Here is a 25,472-nt window from a genome sequence, read left to right as displayed (position 1 = left end):
ACGGCTTAATTCGGATAAGACTGAAGTTCTGTGGCTGGGCCCAAAGAGGTCAGGGGGCTGTTTTCAGTTACCAACCCTTGATAGTGCTTGTTTGATACCTCAGCCTACTGTGAAGAGCCTGGGTGTGATTCTTGATGCCTCTTTGAATATGGAGGCTCAGATCATGGAGGTCGCTCGAAAGGCCTTCTTTCAGTTACGTCAAATACGGCGGCTGGCCCCCTATCTGTTCCCTCCGGACTTGGCCACTGTGATCCATGCAACGGTCACTTCCAGGTTAGATTATTGCAACTCGCTCTATGTGGGGCTGCCACTGCGCTTAACTCGGAGATTGCAACTGGTGCAGAATGCAGCGGCCAGGGTCCTTACTAAGGCGCCTTGGCGAGCACATGTGACACCTTTGCTCGTTCAGTTGCACGGGTTGCCGGTTGAGCCCCAGGTTAAGTTTAAGGTATTAACCTTAAAATTTAAAGCCCTACATGGTATGGGCCCTCCATACCTCCAAGACCGCCTGGTTCGATATGTCCCTCACCGGGTCCTGAGATCAGCCACAAGCAATGCCTTGGTGATCCCGGGCCCTAGGGATATTAAATTGCAATCAACAAGAGCCAGAGCCTTCTCAGTGGTGGCCCCGACTCTATGGAACGGTCTCCCGGATAATATCAGCACTCTCCATGATCTGTTGGCCTTTTGTAAGGCATGTAAGACTGAAATGTTCCTCTGGGTGTTCGGTCGCTGAGATAGCTGGTCGTAGAGTGATCTTGTAATCCATGGTTATTATGTCATATGGAATGAGTATTGTATGGAGTTGTGGTTTATGAGGCTATGTAAGATAAATTTTTATGAAATTGTGTTGTTGTGTACGTTTGCTTGTAAGCCACCCTGAGTCCTATGGGAGTAGGGCAACACATAAATATAATAAAATAAATAAATAAATAAAATTTACATCACATAGTGAAGACCTGTCCCTATCTTTAGAGGGCATTCTTGCCTTGAAGCTTTACATAATAGTCTACATTTCTAAGCAAAAGTGCATTTCCAGAAGCCTGGCTCCTAAGCAAAAGGCTTTTTAGCTATAGTGGTCTCTCATACAATTCTTCAAAGCCAAAGAACACTTCACTTCCCTCTCCTCCTTGACTCATTCACATGCCAGGTTTTTACTGTATTTGGTTGGAAGTCCTCACCACTGGGAATCAAGAGGGTCTGATGGATCCCAGTTATGGGAAAACGTATGTTTTAAGACTTTTTTGTTAGTAGCAATAACATAGCAATAGCTATGTCAGAGGGTCCCCCCACCCAATATCTTATGTCCTTTAGGCTTTGGAACCCTGAACAGATTAGCAATAGGATTGCATTTAATTTCTACCCATCCTTGGTCCTGCAAACGCTAATCTCAACACGAATCCTATTGCACAGGCATACAAAAACATTCCCAGAAACCAGCAAGGTTGTTACCCAATATTTAGATATGATTATATTTGTCATGGTGCCAACTTTTCTTGATGGAATCTCCTGTTTCTATTCAAACTTTGTTTCCCATCTAAGGAAGAGAAAAGCTCCACATCATACCACATAGCTCCATCATCAATTTCCTCAAAGCTAAGGTAAAGTAAAGGTAAAGTTGAGTTGACGTCGAGTTGATGTTGACTCCTGGCAACCACAGAGTACAGTGGTTGTCTTTGGTAGAATACAGGAGGGGTTTACCATTGCCATCTCCCATGCAGTACGAGAGGATACCTTTCAGAATCTTCCTGTATCGCTGCTGCCCGATATAGGTGTTTCCCATAGTCTGGGAAACATAGGTGTTTCCCATAGTCTGGGAAACATACCAGCGGTGATTCGAACTGACAACCTCTGGCTTGCTAGTCAAGTCATTTCCCCACTGCACCATTAGGTGGCACCAAAGCTAAGGTACTGAGCAAAAAACACCCCCCAAAACACACAGAAATATTTTGTTTTTTAATTGCAATGTGTGTATGTTATGTCAAGAACTTCTTGCAGACATACATATAGTGTTGCTTATATGTCCTTCCCATCTACATTTCTATTCAGACTTTGGGGTTCTGAATTACCTAATCATGCTTTCAGTACAGCACTGCTGCAGTGATTTGCCATCTTCTGTTTTTGCTGGATAGACTTTGTTCCAACCACGACGCATGTGCAGTGTGTCAGAGTTTTCACTTTACCTCTTCCCTCCCTTAGAATTAATATGCGCACCTGTGCATTTGTGTATCAGCAAAATTACTGTACAAAAAGAAATGCAGGTGGAATCGTGAAATCATGTCAAGAGGCATTTTTGTGGATACAATTGACTCAGGCCTATTGCTATTTACTCAGGATACAATCATAGGCCTATTGTTTTATGTAAACCTTTAAATTAAATGAGATATTTCTCAAGTTTCAGCATTACATTGATAAAATTGTGATATGAAAAAGGAGATCTGAGAGTGATATAGAGATAGGAAAGGTGAGAGACAGCATTAAGAAAATAACTGTATGGTATTTGGTACACTGAAAAGTACTATAACATTATTATTAATAGGCATGGTCTAGCCAAAATTAAATATTTAAGTCCATTTGATTTCAGTGAGTTAAGAACCTGCTTTCTGCTTGAGTAATGCATACTCACACTGGAGTAGTTCACACACAGTTCGATGGGTCCTGCACTCAAGTAAATCTGCACAGGATTACAGCCTTTAAAAAGTGTTTTCATACTGTTTCAGTTGTATCAAACAATAGTCATGACTTGTATCTGAAGAAATTCTTTTGTTTGCAGACATAGTTCCATTTGTGCAAGGGGAGAAGAGGCGATGTTTGCCACCCCGCCCTCCCCCTGGGAGCTGCCGGCACACCCTGAAAACTGGCTCCTGCAGAAGAATGAGATGGCAACAATTGCCTGCACACAAATGGAGCCTCTTCCACAAAAGGTTCCTAGAGTGTATTTGAACAATAGCAACTGGGCCAAACCAGATGTGAGATTGAACTCCGTCAGTGGCTGGTTTGGGTTTTACTTTAAAGTACAAGCAGCAGCCATGCTGGGTCTCAGTCCAGACTCGGACCGCAGCATCAAGATTGTGTGTGTGTGTACGCATCATCCTTTACCACCATCCTGTTTTCCCATTTAAAATCTTCCCCGAAGCTATTTCAGGCCCCCCAAGGTGCCACTGAAACAATCGCCACTAAAACCCTCATTTTGGATTGAACAAAACCAGGGAAGGGTTGTGCTGCGATTGAGGCTGCACAATGGCCTCACTGCCTTCTCGCCAGAATGAGCTTTGTGCCAGTGGGCTGCCGTTTGGCATTACTGCCGCAGCTTGTTCTCAAGGAACAATTATGTTTTCAATTGATGAGAGAAGTTGCCCTGCAAGTAGATCATTGTGAACTGCAGTAACCTCACAGCCTTCCTCCACTGCATGGCAGCTCCACCACATCTACCAATAAAAGAATTAATCAGGTAAGTTGCTGGGTACCAGCTTGCTTTCATTTGGGCTCTCTTTTCTCATCTTGTTTATTGTGGTGGAGAATGGCAGTGGAGGTATTACGTAAATGAGGTACTTGCTTCAAAACTCAGCATTTACTGATTATCACAGCACAGTGGCTCTTATTTGTGGTGTTCTTATCATCAGTTTTAAAGTGAAGGCTGCTTTACTACTTGTTTTCCAAATACTGCATTATTATAACAATAAATAACTGCTTCTTACAAAAAAAAAGACTTCTTGATAAGCAATAGAAAAGATATAAGAAAAACTTCAGTAAGTTATCAAGGACTACTAACTTCTTCAGCATTTAGTTATTTTTTCCTACCTTTGAAGATTATACCGAGTCAGACTATTCATCTATCTAGCTCAGTAGTCAACAATACCCCTGATAACTTGGCAAAGAGGCACCTTTTAACATGGTGATTCTCTTTTATTAAGCAGGGGGAGAGTAATTGGCCCTATCCACCCCCAGCACAGTACCTCCAGTGACTGTTGCTGGTGTCTGTCTTATGTTCCTTTTTAGATTGTGAGTAGGGGTGTGCACGGAACCGCCACACTGCGGTCCGGCACTGTGGTAGGGGGTAGCTTTAAGAGTGGCGGGAGGGTTTACTTACCCCTCCCGCCGCTTTCCGCTGTGGTGCCGTAATCTGCAGAGTAATTGGGGCAGCAGGATACCTCCCTGCCGCCCCTTCCCCGCTGCTGGTCTGAAAAAACTCCTAGTAATCCTTTGCACACGCGCACATCAGTGACGTGAAGCGCGTGCACGATGTGTGCGTGCGCGCAAAGGATTACTGGGAGTTTTTGCAGACCAGCAGCAGGGAAGGGGCGGCAGGGAGGTATCCTGCCGCCCCAATTACTCTGCAGATTACGGTGCCACAGCGGAAAGCGGCGGGAGGGGTAAGTAAACCCTCCCGCCGCTCTTAAAGCTACCCCCCATCCCCAATCCGAACCACCCAGGTCCGGACCGGTCCGGAGGCCTTTTCAATGGCCTCTGGACCATTCCGGGCCCATCCCTAATTGTGAGCCCTTTGGGGACAAGGAGCCTTCTTCTTTATTTATATTCGCTGTGTGAACTGCCCTGAGCCATTTTTGGAAGGGCGGAATAGAAACAGAATAAAATAAATAAAAATAACACTGACTGGCAACGTTTCTCAAGGCTTCAGATAGGAGTTTTCCCCGGACCTAGCGGAAGGTGTGGCAATTGAACCTGGGATCTTGTACATGCAAGGCATGTACTCTGCCACTAATCTACAGCCCCCCCATCTGACACCCCCCCATTCTAATCACCCTCTTTTCTCCTGCTTCTATATTGCTTTCCTGGAATATTTTATTTTGTTGTTTATTCACTGAAAACATTTCTACCCTGCCCCTCCAGCAAACTGTGGTTTGAGGCGGCTTACGGTAAGTAAATAAAACAATGATGTGATAAAAGTCAACACAACTTTAACAGAGAAAAAAGAACAGCAATTAAAAGCAAGAGGCCAAAACTGCTTAGGCTGGGAAACCAGTTAGAACTACATATTAAATGCCTCTTGAAATACAAGAGTTTTCAAGCTAACCCCCCCACCCCCGCGCGCCAAAATTCATAAAGGATAGAGATTGGCAAAGCTCCTCAGGGAGGGCATTTCAAAGCCACTATTGATGAGCCCTGTGCCCGTCAACCAAATCTGTGTCAGTAGTCCGGCAGAGAGCAGAGTCTGCATGGAGAAATGAAGGATTCTGGCAGTTTCATATTGGCAAGCGTAACCTGACATATACGCTGGTCTCAAGTCTTGCAGGGCTATGAAGGTCTACTTTTGTTTGAATAAAGGTGTCCCCCCCACCCCCCTGATACTGTTCAAGAAGCAAGTCCATACAGTTAAAACCTCCAACACATGCTCCATCCATAGGGATTTTAATTGCTGGGTCATTTTTAACATTATAGGGCATGTCACAGTACTTCAGCAGCCACTGTGGCAAAACAACAGAGGAAGCTGTCTTACACTGAGTCAGATCATTGGCTCAGTATTGTCAACACTGACTGGCAGCAGCTCTCCAAGGTTTCAGGCAGGAGTCTTTCCCAGCCCTACCTGGAGAGGCCAGGGATTGAACCTGGGACCTTGTGCATGAAAAACAGATGCTCCACCACTGAGCTAGGCTCCATCCCCTAAGGGCTTAGTCACCCATCCAAAGCAAACCCTGTTTAGCAAAGGGGACAATTCATGCTTGCTACCACAAGACCGGCTTAATCTCAAACCAGTCTTGGGATTTGGTTGGGATAAGTCTTCTTTCCCAGAACTACACCACAACTTTCTGTTCAAAATCTTCCCCAAAGTTCTTCACCAGTGGGCAGAACTCCCATGCATTATGACCATCCACCGGCACCACTCTTCAGCGCTTATGTAATGATATACATGCCTTACTTTATTGGACACTGAGGGCATTCACACAACATGAGGGCATTCACATGACTCATGTCATCTGGAGCACCAGGAACACGAGGGCATTCACCATTCCCAACTACTCCAGACCTGTGGAGCCCACCTTTTGTACCCGGCATTTTACCAAGGCACAATAATCTGTGGGTTAATTCTAATTTGGCAGGCATTTGTCTGTGCGATTGCCATTGGGGAGATGGCTTCCCTTGGCCCACTGCCATTTGGGGCAGCAAGCTAGTGGGGAAGGAGTGGCCATGCCGAACGCAGTGGCTGCTCTACTGAGAGAAGCTGCTGCGCTCCTGGGATGCAGAAGGACTTCCAATCCTAGCTCGGGCCTCCTCTGCACCGCTGCTCGTGTAGGTGCACAGTGGAAGCCAAGATGGCCACCACTCGTCTGCAGGGGAAGGCAGTGCATGACCTCATTAAATACCATTGGGTCATTATTTTTAAGTTCAGTTCTGTAGCACTGCCGAATAGTCATCCAGCCAGAAGAGATACCCATACCTTGGCCAATATCCTTCCTTTATGTCTTCCAATTCCTTCTTCTGGCTGCCATCTAATGTATGCAAGCTTTTTCTGACACAACATAGATATCAGTAAGCTATAAATTCAAAACCAAAACTTTAACCTTTGTCATGGCATGAACATTATAAATGAGACATTCAAAAAATGTCAAGGGTTAGACAGCCCCAGGGAGGACATCTCTGCAATGCTGAGGCTGTGGCTAATGAAGCATCTTAGACTTTGCCCAGGGAGGTGAGGTTTCAGCTCACTGAATACTAGAAGGTATCTTTTTCATTACACTAATGGTACTGCACAAATCATCAGCATCATCTGGAAACCACAGGACGGAGACAGGGCCATTTCCCATATTTTCCATACATTTCCCCAATTTTGAGTTTTTCCTATAAAATATTTGGGGAGCCTTTAAGTGAATCCACAAAGGTTGCTAGCCCAAATCAGCGTTGACACCTAGCCAGAAAACCAAAACTAAACAAACACAACCTGGCCTGCAGTTGTGCTTTTAATAGCATCTTGACCTGCAGAAATCAGCAGGTGAAGTTTTCACTGAATGGAAATAAGCTATGATCTTTTTAGCAGTTTGTTCTGCTAATGCCTGCAGAACACACTGTTGTTAAAGTCAGAGAAACAGAAGTTGGTTAAAAAGTTGGCAACTCTATCCCCCGTAAATTTTTACTAACCAATCTGCTCACATATACCTATGCAATATCTTTGTGGCTCACTCTCTGTTTCAAGAGGAAAAACAAAGAAGCAACTCTTTTCTCTGGCTGGTTGCCTTGAGGCAAATATCATTTGCCACAGGTAACCAAGTGGGTGGCTATGTACAAGCCTGTTGTAGGGTTTCAAAATTGTAGCTGTAATTTCCTTCCTTTTTCCATTGTTTGTTCTCTGGTTTATCTGGTAAGCTTAGGAAAATCCTGAGCTGGCAATAATCATAATAAAAAAGTATACTTGTGGTATAATGTTTGAATTTGAACTCTTGGCATCTTATTCAACCAAATTATTTTATTTAGTTTACACTGGCTATTTCTTGTTGCAGAAGATGAGGAGAATGGGAACAAACACATTTTATGTTATTGTCGCTAGCAAGAGATTTTAAAGCATCAGAAATGAAAAGCTCTTTTACAGAAACATTTTAATATCTCCTGTTCCTTTCCCAACACAATTTGCTTTTCTGCCTAGTAGAGCATGTGGCACCAGTTGGTTGTAGAAACGAATGCTTGTAACAGCAAAGCCTTTGCCATTCCTTCCATCCATTTCACGTTGAATGCTGACAGCAACATCTTTCAAGGGAGATGGAGTTGCTTTAATGCGGCATGCAAGACAGCATTCCAACATGACAGCTTTCAGGACCATTTAGGGTTTTATAGATTATTAATGCGCTCGCTTGCCTCCAGAAGCAACAAGGAATTACATTAGCATTGTTGGATCACTCCAATTAACAAGGCGGCAGCTGTTTCAGTGCCAGCAGATAAAGTGTACTGCAATAGTCCAGCCTACAGGTAGGAAGAATTTATTGTCAGAGAGGAAGAACCTCATCAATATACGCTGAAGAGACTATAAAAGTGTGTTTAGAATCAATGTTCCACCAGCATTTCACGGGATATACAGAACTAATAAGAGCTTAAGGTTTGCCCACATGTCATTATTACAGTAGCCCCAGAGTCACCCACAGCAGGAGATTCCCCCACAGGGAGATTTTATGATTTGTGAGTTCAGTGAACCAAGGTCAAGAGACTCTTGGTCCCCAGGAAGCCTGCAAGCCTCTCAAATCTATTAAGCCTTGCTGTTCAATGCTTAGGAGCTCAGTAGCTCCGTCTCCCTTTCTTTAGACCCACAAAGAAGTAGTAAGCTTAGAGAGGCCCTTGTAATTGGATTGTGTTTCGTGTGGCATGGTATGCAAGGCTTGCAAAAACTGGTCTCCTCCTCTATTGAGCCCCTTGGTGCGAAAGGGATGAAGAACATTCTAGGTGCCTTGGCCTAAACAGAGCCTCCCTTTGCCACTCAGGCTTGCTTCTGTGGTGATGGTGTTGGTAAAGTCAGGTTTGCTCTACATTTTATAGAGCAAAATTCATTACGTACTCAGCACTTAATTGCAATCTTGCGACAAATTCATTTTGTTGTTTACCAAATTCATTCCACAGAACTGACTTAAGTACTCTCCTTTCTACGATACATGAAAGCATCTAGAGATTATAGAACTCTGGACTACATTTTCTTAAATCTCAATTTCTTGTATCTGATATCTCCCTCCTAGTTTACATAGACTAAGAGGAATTAATTCATTATTCTTTTAGGAATCTTTTCAGCCACATGGTGGCCTATGTTCAAACACTTAGGCCATAATCCCAGGCATACTTCTGAGACTAAGCTCTATTGAACTATTTGGGACTTGATTGATTACGTACTGTCAAACGGATGTCGACTCTTAGCAACTTCTAGTGGACTTACTTCTGAGTAAACACACAAGGACTGTACTGACAATTGTTCAGTGTTTGCAATGGCAATACAGTCTGTCATTCTGTCAACATACAGAGCACATCTATATAAAATGGCTCCACAGCAGCCTTTTTACATTTTCAAGAAGCAAAAGAAAGAAGTAAAACTTTGTTTACAGATTGCCACAAAAAGGGCCTTTTGAAAAATGAACTGTGCTTATAATAATAATAATCATCATCAAAGTATTTATACAGCATCAACAGTGGACAAGGCATATGTATGATAGATTAACAAAGGCAAAAGATGGACCGAGGAACCGATGCTCAAAATTCTAACAGTGAGGAAGACAAAGGGAAAAGGAAATGCAAGGGTAAGAGGAGTGAATATGCACAAATGTAGCTACAAGTTGTTGTTGTTGTTGTTATTATTACATTTATATCCCACTCTTCCTCCAAGGAGCCCAGAGCGGTGTACTACATACTTGAGTTTCTCTTTCACAACAATCCTGTGAAGTAGGTTAGGCTGAGAGCGAAGTGACTGGCCCAGAGTCACCCAGCTAGTTTCATGGCTGAATGGGGATTTGAACTCGGGACTCCCCGGTCCTATGTTTCAGTTGAAAGTGATGAGTAAGGGATTAAACGAAAAACTCTACAAAAGAGGTAGGTTTCGAGAAGGGTCTGCTGGATCATGGATACTTTCACACAATCACAAGGATCCTAGTTAAAAAGTTAATCCAAATCAGTGAGCCCTGAGGCTCTGAGGAGCCGATTGTGAGAAACCTGAATTCCAGGTCAATCCTGGTCAAATCACTCAGGTTTACCAGCATTTAACCAGTATAAGTAACCAGGATTCAATCTGGTTAATTGGAGTGGTTTGACCAGGATTGCCCTGAAATTCTGACTTCTCACAATCAGTTCTGTGGGGCTCACTAATCCTGATTAACTTTTTAACCAAGATCCTTGTGTGACTGCAACCCATGAAAGGTGCTTTGAAAGAGAGGTAAACTGAAGGTAGAAATGGCAAGATCCCACACTCAACGTGAAATACTAAGCACAAGCAGACCCAGCGCAGAACGTCTGCGCCCTCTTCCCTGGATGTCTCTGATGCCCATCCGGCCCACCCACCCCCGGTTTCTGGTTGACTTTCAAGCTGGCTCGTCCACTCCCTTTCTGCCGCCGCCTCCTCACCCTGGCAGACGGGCCCGCTGCTGCCTCCTCGCTGCTTCTGCCTCCCCACTGCAGCCGGGCCCGCCGCCACCTCCCTGCTGTGGCCAGGCCCGCCGCTGCCGGGCCCGCCGCTGCTGGGCCCACCGCTGCCTCTCCACCGCGGATGGGTCTGCCGCTGCTGTCTCCCCGCCGTGGCCAGGCTCGCTGCCATCTCCCCACCACCGCGCCTGGGCCCGCTGCCGCTGCCTCCCCAATGTGGCTGGGCCTGTTGCTGCCTTGCCTGCTTCTCCTCGCTGCCAGTCCGGCGAACAGCAGCCAACTGGCACCGAGCCAATCAGGTGCCTCCCTCGCCAGCATGCATAGCCTTGCCACATCCCTATGCAAGGCTGGTGGCTAAGAGAATTAAGTATAATTATATTTACTCAGAATTCTCTCACTGAGGTTGTGAAGAATCCTAGTTCCCACTAAGTATATTTAGGATTGCACTGTCCCTCTTCAGTTAAGGACACAGATTACCCCTTTCCATCAGATCACATTCTGGATAACTTGGAACATAACAGGATGATAACAGCAACCTCTTTTCAAAACAACACACAAAATATCATGAGCTCTTTGCCCCAGGTTCCACATATAATACTCCAAGGCCCCATAGACATTTTAAGTATGTGGCTACCAATAAGAATCAAAAGGAATTCCTGCCACCAATAAGAATCAAAAGGAATTCCAACTGAATTTGGCAATTATATGGTCAAAAATAAATTACATGACAAATATGTTCCGGAGGGGTAACCATATTTTTCTTTTGTTTTCCAGCAAAAACAACAAGTCTTGTGTCGTCTTAAAACTAACAAGTCTCACATAGCATGAGCTTTCGTTACCTTGACAAAAATGTGCGTCAGCAGCAGAAATGAACATTTTCTAAAATAATCAAATTTCCTTCACAGCAGATACTAGCTATGGTGTGAATATATTTTGCCTGCAAAGGCTTTCTCATGAGGTTACATGCAACTATGGGAACCTCTTTTTAATGGTTGACTGTAAACATGTAAAATCTGTATGGAATGGAATTAGCGAAAGCTTATGTGCTAAAGTAAATACATTTTTGCAGTGCTGTAATTTATTTTTACTACTCTTTCAACCCTATGGCATTTTTAAAAAAGTCACCTTTCTGCTTTCCAGCCTCTAAATGCCTCTAAATACCAGTTGCAGGGGAGCAACAGCAAGAGAGAGGGCATGCCCTCACCTCTTGCCTGTGGGTTTCTCAGAGGCATCTGGTGTGCCATTTTGTGAAACAGGTTGCTCGACTAGATAGGCCTTGGGCCTGATCCAGCAGGGCTGTTCTTATGTTCTGAGGGTTGCCCCACATAAAATAAGACTCCTAAGTGGAAAGCAGTTGCATGCAGGAAATAGGAGAGCTGTTTTCATGTGTGCAAGTTGCACAATGAATTTATGAATGAAGCTCCCATGCATAAAGCCTTACGCACAGAAGGCTGGGCCCATGTGACTGGGAACCCTGACTTTACAAGGTTTCTGATCATACAGACTGTGCCGTTGCAAGCATGGTGACTCTGTTCAGACATTCATTTTATTCACAAATTGCATGCAGGAAAAGGGCTGGGGAAATCTGTGCTGATTGTCACATTGGACTGTTGCTAGATGTACCTGATATTCATGCACTAAGAAACTTCAGGCAATCCTAGTGTTCTCTGGCATCTATCTGCAATACATACACAGCTTCCCACAAGGTATTTCTTGGGAAGTATTCTGTCTTGTATGATGCAGGCCTTTATGAGTTGTCAAAGGTGAAAGCACTTTTGGATCTCATATGCACCTGCCAGCCATATACACATGTGTGTCAGATTATTACAGATAATGCATCTGTGTAAACAGTAGAATAGAACTGAAATTTCACAGATTTATCCCAGTGAAATCAATGGTACTAGCTGATCAGACACAGAGCATCCGGGGGAGAAGGCTCGGGCGGGCAGGAGAAAAAAAGGGCGGCGTCCCTAGTTGTCTCTGTCTCTCCTCCCCATCTTTATTCCCTCCTTCAGCCCCAGTCCATTCTCCCCCTCCCAGTCCACTTTCCCTCACCACCCGCCGGCAGCACTTTCTCTTGCCTGCCGGCCTGACCGGCACTTTCTAGTTCTCCCTGCCGCCGTTTCCTCCCCTGCCCGCCGTTGTTTTCTCCTGCCCACCTAAGCCTTCTCCCGCCTGCTCCTGCCTCCTCTGGCTGCCAGCCAGCCGCCCCCCACCTTCTCCTCACACCTGCTGGTGCCGTTGTTTGCCCGCCACCATTATTTCCCTGGCCCACTGGCCAGATGGCTGCTGCCACCACCATTTTCTCCCCCACTGTCTATCTGGTGGCTATATCCGCCTATCTATCCCCCATCACTATCTGGCGGCTTCTGAACTCTTGCAAGAGCTGCCACACATGGGATTAGCCATGGGCATGCCTTAGCGAATTTTATATAAAGATAGGACTTATTTCTGAACAAACATGCATAGGAATGGGCTGTAGGTCACAAGATTATGTAGAAAATTTAGACCTATACCTCCCTCTTCTGTTATTTCATTTCATACTTAATCCTCACTCGCCTCATCCATGGCCAGTATGACAGAGATGAAATTGCTACTTATGTTATCTTCTGTCTTCATCAAAAATTTACTTTCCCCCATACAGTCTCTTCTCAGAGAAGCTGTATCTATACAGCAATTACAACATTTTTTGTACTCTATTGCATCCCACAGATAGGTTTGGCAAAGTTACAATAAAATCACGTTTCACATTTCATAAAACACAGTTTACACAGCATCTGGTTGTACAAATGAGTTAAATTCAATAATTTATAGTAATTTACCTTAATATTGAATTACATTTTATCATCTTCATGCAAACCAAATAATGCTTTGCCTGTTGAAAAGTTGACCCCCCCGCCAATACCCATACAGCAAAATGTGCACATGTTAAATACTCTAATTTCCCCCCACCCCATAGTTTTGCCTTCAAGATGTGTAAAATATGTTGGTTCATTAACATTGTTGGTTTACTTTACATTTTGGTGGTTTGAAAACAAAAGACAAAGCCTGAACAAATCAAATAATGTTTAAACACATTCAGTCTCGAAATAAACATTATGGCGCACTGACTGGGGCTACTGCCAAATCAGCAGCCCCTTTTTCTCTTCCGCCTACTTTCCCTCTCTACCCTGGTATACAGTAATGTATCACAATGCATGACATGCTGTCAGTGCAGTTTTGCTCAGCCCTAGTTCAGTCTCATTGGCTCTCATTTCCAAGGATGGGGACACTCATGCTGTAATGATGTCACAACATGTGTTTCTTTTCTTTTCGTTTTCTTTTACTGTCATACTGTTGATTGCTTTATCATTTTTGTGAGCCACTCTAAGCAGTATTGCATTGGAGGAGCAGGATAGAAATACTGTAAATGAATAAATAGATAATTACAGTGGGTATAGGAAAGAATCACCCCCTTTGATAGAACTTAAATTCTGGTTCCTTTACATCCTGAAATGAAAACACAAAGAAAATTCCCTTCACCAGCTGTACTTATCCAATGCAACTTATAACATCCAACTGAAAAACATCACAATTACAGTCCAGCAAAAGTGTCAGAGACAAAAAACAAGAATTACTGAGATTGAAAAAGGATCACCCCCCCAATGTCAATATTTTGTTGAACCACCTTTTGCTTTAATAACAGCCTTGAGTCTGTTGGGATACTTCTCTATCAACCTTGCACATCTAGACGGAGCAATATTTGCCCACTCCTCCATACAGAACTGTTCAAGTTCGGTCACATTGGATGGTAGGTGTTGGTGGACTGCTATCTTCAAATCTCTCCACAGATTTTCTATGGGATTTAGGTCTGGGCTCTCACTGGGCCACATGAGGACGTTCACTTTTTTCTCCTTCAGCCACTGTGTGGTCAATTTTGCTGTGTGCTTCGGATCGTTGTCATGTTGAAAGGTGAATCTTCTGCCCATCCTCAACTGTCTGGCAGAGGGTAGCAGGTTTTCTTCCAGAATCTGACGGTATCTTGCCCCATCCATTTTTCCTTCTACCCTAACGAGGGCCCCAGTCCCTGAGGCAGAGAAACACCCCCACAAAAGGATGCTGCCACCTCCATGCTTCACTGTAGGTATGGTGTGTTGTGGATGGTGAGCTGCGTTGGATTTACGCCAGGTGTACTGTTTGGTGTTGAGGCCAAATAGTTCAATCTTGGTCTCATCTGACCATAAGACCTTTTTCCATTTGGCATCAGAATCTTCAAGGTGCCTTCTGGCAAAGCTCAAACGAGCTTTAATGTGGCCTTTCTTGAGAAGTGGCTTTCTCCTTGCGACCCTCCCGAACAAGCCACATCTGTGGAGCGCTCGTGAAATTGTTGTCACATGCACAGAACAACCACTCTTTGCCATGAAGTCCTTTAACTCCTTCAGAGTGGCCATTGGCCTCTTGGTAACCTCTCTTACCAGTTTCCTCCTTGCTCTTCCATCCAGTTTGGAGGGCCGACCGGATCCAGTGAGGATAGCAGTCCACCAACACCTACCATCCAATGTGACCGAACTTGAACAGTTCTGTATGGAGGAGTGGGCAAATATTGCTCCGTCTAGATGTGCAAGGTTGATAGAGAAGTATCCCAACAGACTCAAGGCTGTTATTAAAGCAAAAGGTGGTTCAACAAAATATTGACATTGGGGGGGTGATCCTTTTTCAATCTCAGTAATTCTTGTTTTTTGTCTCTGACACTTTTGCTGGACTGTAATTGTGATGTTTTTCAGTTGGATGTTATAGGTTGCATTGGATAAGTACAGCTGGTGAAGGGAATTTTCTTTGTTTTCATTTCAGGATGTAAGGGAACCAGAATTTAAGTTCTATCAAAGGGGGTGATTCTTTCCTATACCCACTGTAAATAGATAGATAGATCTTGCTGGGTTGGGTGTGAGGAGTGGGATGGAAGAGGAGGAGAAACAGTGCAGCTATTTTGGGTGTGCTCCGTAAGGCCTACTTCTGCTAACTGGGCCAAGGGCACTTTTTAAGTGATGGTTCTCTTGTATTTAGCCAGGGGAAAGCAATCATCCCTGTTCAAACCCAGCACAGCTTCTCTCCAGCGTCTGTTTGCTGGCGTCTCCATTGCATCTCATTTTGGAATGTGTGCCATTTTGGAATAGGGAGCCATCTTTTTATTTTATGTGTTACATAAACTGCTTTGAGAATGTTGTTGCTGAAAAGCAATCTATTATATAATAAATATTTATATATATTACATTAATATGACATAAAAAGTTCTGTGCACACTCAGGAGATATTACAGGACAAGTAAACAGACATTTCACTGGAACTGTACTTTCCATCTTATTAGACATAAATTTCTCAAATCAAAATGTGGTGTTTAACATTCTGAAAGTCCTTAAGATTTCAACAGAAGTGATACACATGTGAGGAATACAGAACCCTCTTTGCAGAATCTCAAGCAGCTCTACATTCCCCACCCACATATCCCATCTGCTTTAAAACTCACGTCCCACTAATTTCTTCTTTGTTATTGGGGCAGCTTTGCATCTAAACACATACAACTGCCTCTGTCACATCTACTTAGGTCTCAGTTTCATTCTTTTAAATGAAACTTTCTTTGCAGTCAGTGAGCTGAGATTCAAGGATATGCAGTGCAATACTGTGCATATTTATTCAGAAGTCTACTCAATAGGTAAAGGTGTATAGAACGGCAGTTTTAGTATTTTCAAATCTTTGGCAAAATAGACTCCGTCTAACCAAGCAACAGATGTGTGAATTTTGTTATTAATAGTATACACAATGGTGAGGTTAGGGTGTAAAACGTATTTACAAAGCTTCTAGCTCTAAGGCTACATACCAAAAACTTCATTGTCTTCTGAGGGTTCCTGGGTTAGCCTGACTGCTTTGGGGTCTACTTTATCTTCAGCTTCTTCCACTTTTGCTTCAGTATTCTGAAAAGATACATTGCACAGTTCATTTAAGAATGCATCTACAAAACATGTTTGTTGATTAGCAAATGTAATGCTTTTGGTAGCGCTTCATTTCTGCAACGAAAGATGCTAAAGGTCAAAACTACTGTTAAGTCACACTCAGACCCTTAATCCCAATAATCTGGGATGAATACAATAGACTGTACACATGGTCACAGGCATTCTCTATATTATTACTTCATCTGGGCTGAGTGTTAGCACTGAAAACAGGTTCTAAAACTAAGCATTAAGATTCCAATGCCAACTCCTGGCTCAAACATAAGCCCTGATATGAAAGCAATAAAAATACGAGTTGTTGATTTAGTGATAGTTAAAGAAAAAGTGGTGCCTTCTGTGGTAACCATGTGCCACAGTTGGTTAGCCATGCAGCAAAAACAACAAAGGTGTCATGACACCTTAAAGGCTAACATATTTATTGCAGTATCAGCTTCAGTGGACTCCAGTCCACTTCTGCACAATATGTGGCCAACCAAGTCAAACACAGCCCGCATAGTGTCCACTAGTTGTTTGATAAACCTGGCTTTACTGTCTGCTTGGGGCAGAGAGATTGTCAGCAACCTGGCAGCAGGCCATGGGCTGCATTTGGTCAAGCAGGTCATCAGTTGTGCAAGCCAGCTGTGCCTCCACATAACCTGCCCCATCTTTCCCATCACCTTTCCTCTTGGTCTTCCTTTCCTCTTGCCTTTAAAGGGTATGGCATTTCTGAGAAAGAGGAAAACAAGTTTTCACACAAAGTACGGAGACCTCATTTGTCAGGGCTGAGATGCTTGTTTAGGATCAACTTTTTTAAAAAATGGCTGACTAGTTTTCACATGCAACCCACAAGCCATACATGTGATTTTCAAAGGATGAACTTCCCTATATATATATATATATATATATATATATATATATATATATATATAATTTATTTATTTCAGCAACAAGGAAAAATGGCTAGCATTGATTACACATAAGCATTTTTCAGACGTTGAAAAATATAATCTTAGATTATATTACTCAACTTCCATCCCATGCCACATTCATTTTTAGGCAATGGGAGCTTATGGTTCATTTCTCTTAAGATGTTGCTGATGATTATGTGTTCTCTTTTATTATCCCCACTTCCTGAGATAAGCCCCACACTGACACTGGTCCCAAAGTGCCGATGCAAAGGAAGAGCAGAGTGAGGCAATGCAACTCCTGCTGTCTGTATTGCTGGCATGTGGTTCTCCTCCACTGTGTCACACAGTGGTGGGTGCTCCTCCACCTCAATTTGAAAAGTGTGCTGAGCAGCTATTCCTGCCTCCCATTAATGCATGCCCCTCCCTCTCATTCCATCCTGATAGAGGCCAACCTTGCCTTCTCTGATAGCAGCACGTGGAGCTTCTGCCCTCCTCCTTACCATCGTCCTACCTGTCCACTATGCTTTGAATAGAAGGAGGAGAAAGGAAGTGTATTAAGGTCAATAGAGTGCTGGCCTAGACTGACTCCACAGAGAATCTACTGGCCTCAATACACGTCATTAAGGCCAGTAGAATGCTGGCCTACAGCATCTCTATGGAGGCCAAATGTGCTCACCACACTTCCTTCTGCTCTGCTCCCTAGTTAGTCAGTGGAGGAAGAGTGATGGGGAGAGTGGTAGTGGTGATGGTTAGCATGCCATTGCCGGGGGTGGGAGGGATAGGGGGTGGCAATAGGTCGGCAGAGGCAGTTGATCCATTGCCTGAAGCAACTGCATGAGTTTGCTAATTAGCAGTCCACCTTTGGTATCATATCTGACTGAGGATTTTTACCCCATGTTTCCAATTTTGTATGTATGTATTTGATTTATATACCTCCCTTCCAAAAATGGCTCAGGGCGGTTTACATTGAATGTATGAATGTAGGAGAAATTAAAACCAGTTAATTAAAAAGCACACTTCCAAAGGTGATAGCCTTATATTCACATTCTATAATCCCAAGTAAGCTCTGATGTACTTCCCCAGCCAATTACCAGGATCCAAACTAAAACTAGTCATGACTAAGTCCTGCTGAAATAATTGATACAAGTTAGTCATAACTAACCTAAGACTTATTCAAGTTAGTTATGACCAACTTGACTCATTTATTTCAGTCATGCTTAATTATTACTAGCTTTTGTCTGGATCTTGCCCAATGTATATGTGTGAAGTTTGCCTCTCTGTTGAAGTAAATGAAGAAGCCCTTGTAGGTATACCCTGTGACTAGTGGGGATTAGTTGCTGTGAACATTGTCTGCTGGAACCAAAGGGAAACCAAAAACCTTTCAGAAAATGAATTTCAGAAAATTATCCTTTCTAGTGTCCTAACATGCCTGCAACCCATTGCTCATACTTTAAAGAAAAGAATATTCCCTTCATACCCAATCAGCTGAATGAAGAGCTTCGTCACATGCTTTTGATCGATCACTTCAATGCTCCATCACATCAATCATGCAATTTTCAAATCTTATCTTTACAAGGTTTACATTTCCACTAAAATTAAATTAACAGTGTTTTTATTCTGCCACAAAAGGAAATTGGGAGTATGTCCACATTGTTTATATTTACAAACTTGCTTAAATTGCTCAACCACTTGTGTCCACTTTATGAAGTCTACCACTATGATGATTTAATTAATGTCTATGAAGGTAACTTCATGAATTAACAGACATTTTAATTATTTCATTAATAAGATGAAAGTAGAGACAATTTTATGACTTGCACAAAAGATTTGCTTGTAGATACAGATATAAAATATCAATCTATAAATATATTGGGCAGCATTTCTAACTAAGATGACTAAGTTCCCTTGAAATTAATGGGCATGACCAACTTCGATTTCAATGATGCTTAGTCATGGGAGTCTGGATGCTCCCCATTATTTAGAGATATAGTTCCTAATAAATTATGATACCTAAATTCTAACCATCATCCAAACAAGGGAAGAAGGTGTCATGTTGATGGGACTTCTACAGGGAACAATTTAAAAAATAAATAAAATGCTAGTTCCCCCATGCCCAGCAATTTAGAATAGTTGTTCAGAAGTGGATTTCTACTAAATCTTACATTGTTTGCATGTTTGAGTATATGTGGTGAGGAGAGTGAGGAGCTAATTTCAATGAATTTTCTAAAGCTGGTTAACAGCAACTGTTACTGCAAGATTCAGGAAACTGTAGGTTATAGACAAGCAATTAAAAGTTTCCCAGCAGCTTTTCCTGAATAACAGCTGGTTCTGGTTCTCCAGAGATGATACCAACTTTTGCTGCATGCTCAAAATGTCCCTCTATCCACATCAGCTAAACTGAGGGTCTCTCTCAACCTTCGGGTACACTAAGGTGTAAAAAAAAAATGCTTTGCCCAAAGCCAGAACCTTAGGATCTTTCTTACCCCAGTTTGAAAATTTCACCTGCTTGATTCATTCCCTTCTATATAACCATGTGCAAATTAGTCTGCTGGCTGCTGAGCATCTTACAAGTAGAAAATAGATTTTGCAAATCTTCTGCAAATTGCTAGGATATTCTGAACAATGAAGTCCTTCAGTGACAAGCAGATTCATGCAAGAACAAATAGGTCTGGGCTCCAATTATATATGCTATTGTACATTCTGGCTTTCTTTCCTTCCATGTTCAGCTCAATGTAATGGCCAGACCCCTTAAGAGTTCCCTATAAGACATTCATCCTAGGGCTACAGAAATGTCTTTGTTACTGTTCAACTTGTTGCATCATTCATTGGAACGAATCCCAGAAAAAGTTCCTCCATGAACCTCATTCTCAAAATGACAGCTATCTGTTCCTTGTGACTAATAGTAGGTGTGTAATTCAGGATCACAAAGAAGGTGGCTGACCACTAGTACTATACAAGAGAAATATCGAGTCAGTCTATCTGCTCACTCTTCATTCAGCACTTCTCTTTGGAAATTGCCTTCTTTCATTTATGGTATCATTTGCATCAAACCTTTTAAGAGTTTTTGCCATTTCTTACGGTTGCCGCTTCTTACAGATAATACGTAGCACAGATATTTCCCCCAGTACCACAGGTGTGAATTTCAGCTTGAAATTGACAACAGCACGGTGATCTTCTTTGTAAGGGCTGGGGTCCAGTGGTGGCATTCATCAACCCCAAGCGCAGCTTCCTGACAAATTGTGTATTGGGCCTCTGTGAAAACTTCAGCCAAAACTGAATACTTTGCACAGTCCCCCAGGCACCATGTGGAGAACACCATTCTCACTGTGCAGTACTCTACTTTGCCCAGTGTTTGGGGGCTTGTTTAAGCTCTCTTATGCCCTGCACTATCTTGGAAGATGTGCAAAGAATGCTGGGAAGAGTAGCCTTCTCAGTGCTTACCTCCTAGAGCTAAGAGAGCTCTCTCTCTCTCTCTCTCTCTTAAAGGGCCCTCCCAGCACTGAGAAAAGTGCAGTACTCTGCAGAGGTCAGCATAGTGGGAAATGGCTCTTGCACGGAAGGTCCCCCCACCCCCAAAGTGGCCCTTTCTTTTATGGTCTGCAACAAATGGCATACTGCTGACTTCTTAAAATTGTTGACCTCATGTGATCTATTCCCAAATATATTCTTAATTCTATTTGAAGATGGCTGCAGTGACATTAACAAGCTCGGAGTCTTAGTACTCCCATACAGGTTGAGCAAGAGTCTTCTCTACTTTTCCTTCAATGCTACATTCCCCTCAAGGATGGTTGTATTTTGGTAAAGTTGTGCAAGGACATCCCAGAGGTATCTAGGGGAAACATGGAGTATGCCTTGCTCAGAAAAAAAAAAGCACAAATATTTCAGCAGTATGGAAACATACTCCAAAGGAGTTCATATACCTGCTGTAACTCACTTGAACTCCTCTCTGAGGGCTAATAATAAAGTTACTGTAGTAATTGTAACAATCTGCAGTGTGGTTGCCACAGAAAATAGCTTCGGCGCAGTCAGGGATCAACATGACTGTGGTAACTTATGATTTGACATCCTATGGGTTGGTCAGATTGCATGCTGGCACTGCCAGCCTCCAGGGAGATGCAAGGGTCACACAACATGACTGACCACCTAAGTCATTACCACATGATAAGGACAATACCACAACCACCTGAAGCCTTGACACAACAGAAGTGGTTTTCCAGAGCAACCAGACTTCAGTCAGCCATTACAGAAAACAAAAGTTCTAGCATGTTATGGGTTTGTCAAATTAAGTTGCTGCTCATGTGAACGTAGCCTATTTTAGGAGAGTGTGCTGTCTATCTCATTCATCTGTTTTGTCTAAAAGATAAATGGCAAACATAGTTAGAAATATTCTGGCAGTGACCGTTCAGTGGCAGCCTTACTTATGGTGACATGCCAAGTTTCTTTCATACCAATCCAGAATAAAAGCTATTGTTCTTTCAATGAATCAATGCTTCCTTGAGTTATTTCTGTCTCAGTGATGCTTTGTGCTCTCTTGAGCTTCAGAAAGTTTCTAACAAGTGCTACTCATCTTCCTAAGCTAGTGTTAAATGTTCTAGTGCTCTCTTGTGCTTAATTCTGTATCTGCAGGCTTTCACGATAAAAAAGATCTATGAAATTAATCCTTCTGAATGATCTATCAATGTAAAACAGGGGAAATTTGTTCTAAATTCCAAAGATCAATCAAAAGAGAAATTAATTGTCTTCCTTTTATTAAAATAGCTATCAGGTTTAAATTATGCCCTCATCCTCTAGGAAGCCTAGATTTTTCATGCCATATACTGTACATGTATATCTGTATAGATATAGAAAAACATAAGAACATGAAAAAGCTCTGCTGAATCGGACCAAAAATCTATCTGGTCTAGCAACCTGTGTCTACAGTGGGAAGTAGGGAGAGCGGCTGATGTACTGAGGGAATTACTTAAAGTGGTCCCATTGAAATTAAAAGGACAAGTTAAGCATTTATTGGGCCATTTTCCTCAGAAAGTAGTGTCTCAACATTATTGAGATATTCATCTGTTTCTACTTCTATTTTGCACCATCTTTGGAATTTAATAACAGGTTTTTTAAAACATAAACCCACAACATAATGAACACAGAGCAACATATCCTATTAAAATTACATCATATACAATGCCCTATAAGGACAGTACTACTTAAGGCTTATATCATTTTTCTGTTGTACACAGGAGATGAGAAAGCTGCATTGCGTTTATTGGGTCATTCAGGGGCTAACTGCACATTACAGACAAATGCACATAACAAGAGTCCTGACACAGGAAGAAAGAAAGACAGACAGAAAGACAGACAGAAAGACAAAATTTGGCGTAGAGAAGTGGCAGGTTGGGAACAGATTAAGCAGCATCAACTCCACAGCATCAAAACCCTTTCTTCCAAAATGACTTTTCTTTAAAAGAAAAACCACTGGGGCTCTGTGACACACATTTGCACATACTTTGTCACGAAGCCCTCAGACAGTGTGATATACAAACCATTTTAAAGTCACTATTTAAGCATATAAATGGAATTCTCAACCTAACCAGCCTCTGTACAATATTAATATTGACTATTCATCAAGTAGTTAAATAACTAGGTGCTGTACAACAGCTAAAAGAATAAGGCCCTGCAGGCATTTAATCTAAGATGAACATATAAAAGATGGGGGAGATGAATAAAATGAAATACTAAGGAATGGAAAAAATATAATGGAAGACTGATGAAAAGAAAATGTGTGAGAGAAAAGAGATCACCAGACAAGGTGCAAACAAAAATGTACAAGGATAGCAATTCACAGGATGGTAGGGTCCCAGAGAATGTTCCTCTCCTGTCAGAATTAGACCAGCACACCACCTCAGTGAATTCTTCAGACCATGATGTGGCACAGCTGTGTAATTCTAGGCATTTACTTAGTTCTGGCTGAGATTCCTGTAGTGATGAGGCTATCCTGTGATACGTACCACTGATATACTCTCTGATTTGGGGGCACAAGAAGGTTTAAATGGCTCTACCACAATCTCCAAGCACAGAACATAACTTTAGGCTGAAATGGGGTAAACCTCCCAGACTATCAAGTGGCTTGAGAGTTTACTGGCAACCAGAAAATGTCTGATGTGTTTCCATCACTGAAGCAAAACAGGCCTAGGACTGCTGAATGCTCAGTTCAGAATGCTGAATGAGAGACTGCTGAAGAACCCCATGTAGGCTACTCTGACAGGACAGAAAGAGTTTACCTAAATATAAGCATCTGAACATGATATTAAGGCTATTCACACGAGCAGCCTAATCCAGGCTAGGGCAGAGCAGTCTTGATTAGGCTGCTCGTGTGCAGTGCCAGGATTGGGGCTGATCCCAGAGCTGCCACCTCACCTTACTTTCGACCCTGGCCTTTGGCCAGGGTTAAGGGTGCAAGCATACCCTTAACCCCAGCACCGGGGTTATCTGTATGCTCGGGCTGCATGCAGCCCAAGCATACACAGAGTTGGGTGCCAAGAGTGCCAAACTCCTGGGGGAATCCCCCAAGGAATCCCCAGGAACACCCCCCTGGGGGAATCCCCCAACATGTCACATGGTGCATTGTGGGGTTCCTGGTGGCCAGGATGAGTTCTGGCCTCCAATGATTGTGTGGCTGTGTGACAGTGCACCCACAAGAACACAACGGATCGTCTGGGGGGAAGGTGGTGGAATCATGTCTCCCCCTTCACCTGCCACCCTCCCCGGCAGGGATTGTGTGCATAAAAGGCTTATGGTACTTGAGGACTAACTTTTGAACCTAATGTTTCATAGTCCTGGAGACACAAACCTGTACATTCCTGACTCAAGAACATTTGAAATGCTGCAAAATATAAACATCTGCTCAGAGTTCCTTGTAGATTAATGGTTTCCAGGGCAAAGTAATAAAACAACAACAAAAAATTTCATCCAGATTTATACCAAGAAGCTGACAGCGGAAAATGAAAGGAAAAAAACTCCTTCATGATGCTGGGACATTGCTGAAGGTAGCTCCTGGAGTGATGTGTGTGTATGGTAAAGATTTGAAGGGGAACTCTAAAATGTATTTTAAAAAGTCAAATCTTCTTTAGCTAATAAGGGTTTAGCCTAATAAGGGTTCAGGGTTTTTAATTTGTTGTAAATGTTCTTAACTTGCTGTAGCCTGGTTTTCCAGGGTTTTTAAACTGTTTTGAATGTTTTAACTGTTAATTGTTTTATGGTGTTTTATAGTCTCTTTTTAATTGTTAATTTATTTTCATTGTTTTGTTTTAATGTAAACTGCCCTGAGCCATTTTTGGAAGGGTGGTATAGAAATTGGAATGCATGCATGCATGAATGAATGAATGAATGAATAATAAGCTTCACTGATAAACTCAGCATTCAGATGGAATTGTAAGGTTAGATTCTTGCCTGTAAATTTTTTATTTAAAACCTGGGTTTCCTTCTGGAAACTGTTAATTGCTTCAGGGGCAAAAGTGTAGATACAGTATGGATTCAATGCACCCTACCCTGACATTTTAACCAAAACAATGGAGTAAATCAAAATAAATATAATTATAATTCTTTCTTTCCTTTCTCCCTCCACCACCATAACACGGGCAAGTGCAATCATCTTAGTAATATTGCCCCATTGGGGTGAACTCATTTGGTGGAGTAATTAAGTGGCAAATGCATGTCAGGAAGCTTAACTGACTTCTGCAGAATGAGTGGGAAATTGGGGAGGGATAAATTATTCATTTAATGCCAACTGGAAGGCTTTTTACATTTTAAATTTCAACCTCAAACACTGGCGCACTGCAACCAACAATCAAATGATATATGATTTTCTCTCAAGATATGTGGGATAGCAGGGGAATTTTTAGTGGGATAACCACTACCCCCTTGTAGTCCTGTGAAGAACAGATGACTCACATATAAAATGACCCAGAGGGCTTTATACCACTCTATATATTTATCCCAACTTATAGAGTAAGATAAAAATATGTGATGGAATATTTTGCTAGGACATCTAGAAATCCCAGGTCAACAAGATTTCCTGTCCAATTCTCTACTGGTGGAGGTAATAATAAAGTTGGCCACAAAACAGCACGCTTAAGTGCCACTGCAATCATCTGGGCTTGGAAGCACACTTTGATGCTTAATTATGTGTTTAATTGTGGCCAATATAATTTACTAGTCCTCTGCGCATCACACTTGATAGACAGGAAGGCAAAAAGCAGCCTCTGGAGAAGAAGCCTTCTTCACTTACAACTGTAGTGTTCATCAGCAGCAGTGACTTAGCGGAGGGGCTTTGGGTTTATTTCTTCCCATTTCTTTCCCGCACAACTAGGGATGTGCATGTACCAGTTCGGCGCCTCCTTTGGGAAGTGCCAAACCGGCTCGGATGGGGCAGTTCAGCGGGGCAGGGAGCAGCTCACTTAAGAAGCAGGTAAGCCAGTCCTTACCTGCTCCGCTGTTTTTCCAGGTGTGGTGCTCGCTCTAGCAAAGGCCACACATGGCTGCAGCACTGTTCTCT

At 42.7% G+C, this 25,472-nt stretch overlaps 1 protein-coding gene across 4 annotated transcripts in view; it reads right to left on the bottom strand.

Annotated features, from left to right (window-relative positions):
* The window catches only part of MBP (myelin basic protein), a 214,827-nt gene that overhangs the window by 85,213 nt on the left and 104,142 nt on the right, over positions 1-25,472 (bottom strand). For all 4 annotated transcript variants that reach the window (XM_053244441.1, XM_053244442.1, XM_053244438.1 and 1 more), the window contains exon 3: positions 15,914-16,007. In XM_053244441.1, the coding sequence (XP_053100416.1) occupies positions 15,914-16,007 (94 nt within the window). The remainder of the gene's footprint in view (positions 1-15,913; positions 16,008-25,472) is intronic.

Source organism: Hemicordylus capensis, chromosome 4 (assembly GCF_027244095.1).
Source record: "Hemicordylus capensis ecotype Gifberg chromosome 4, rHemCap1.1.pri, whole genome shotgun sequence".
NCBI lineage: Eukaryota > Metazoa > Chordata > Lepidosauria > Squamata > Cordylidae > Hemicordylus > Hemicordylus capensis.
This window is presented reverse-complemented; position numbering and strand designations above follow the sequence as displayed.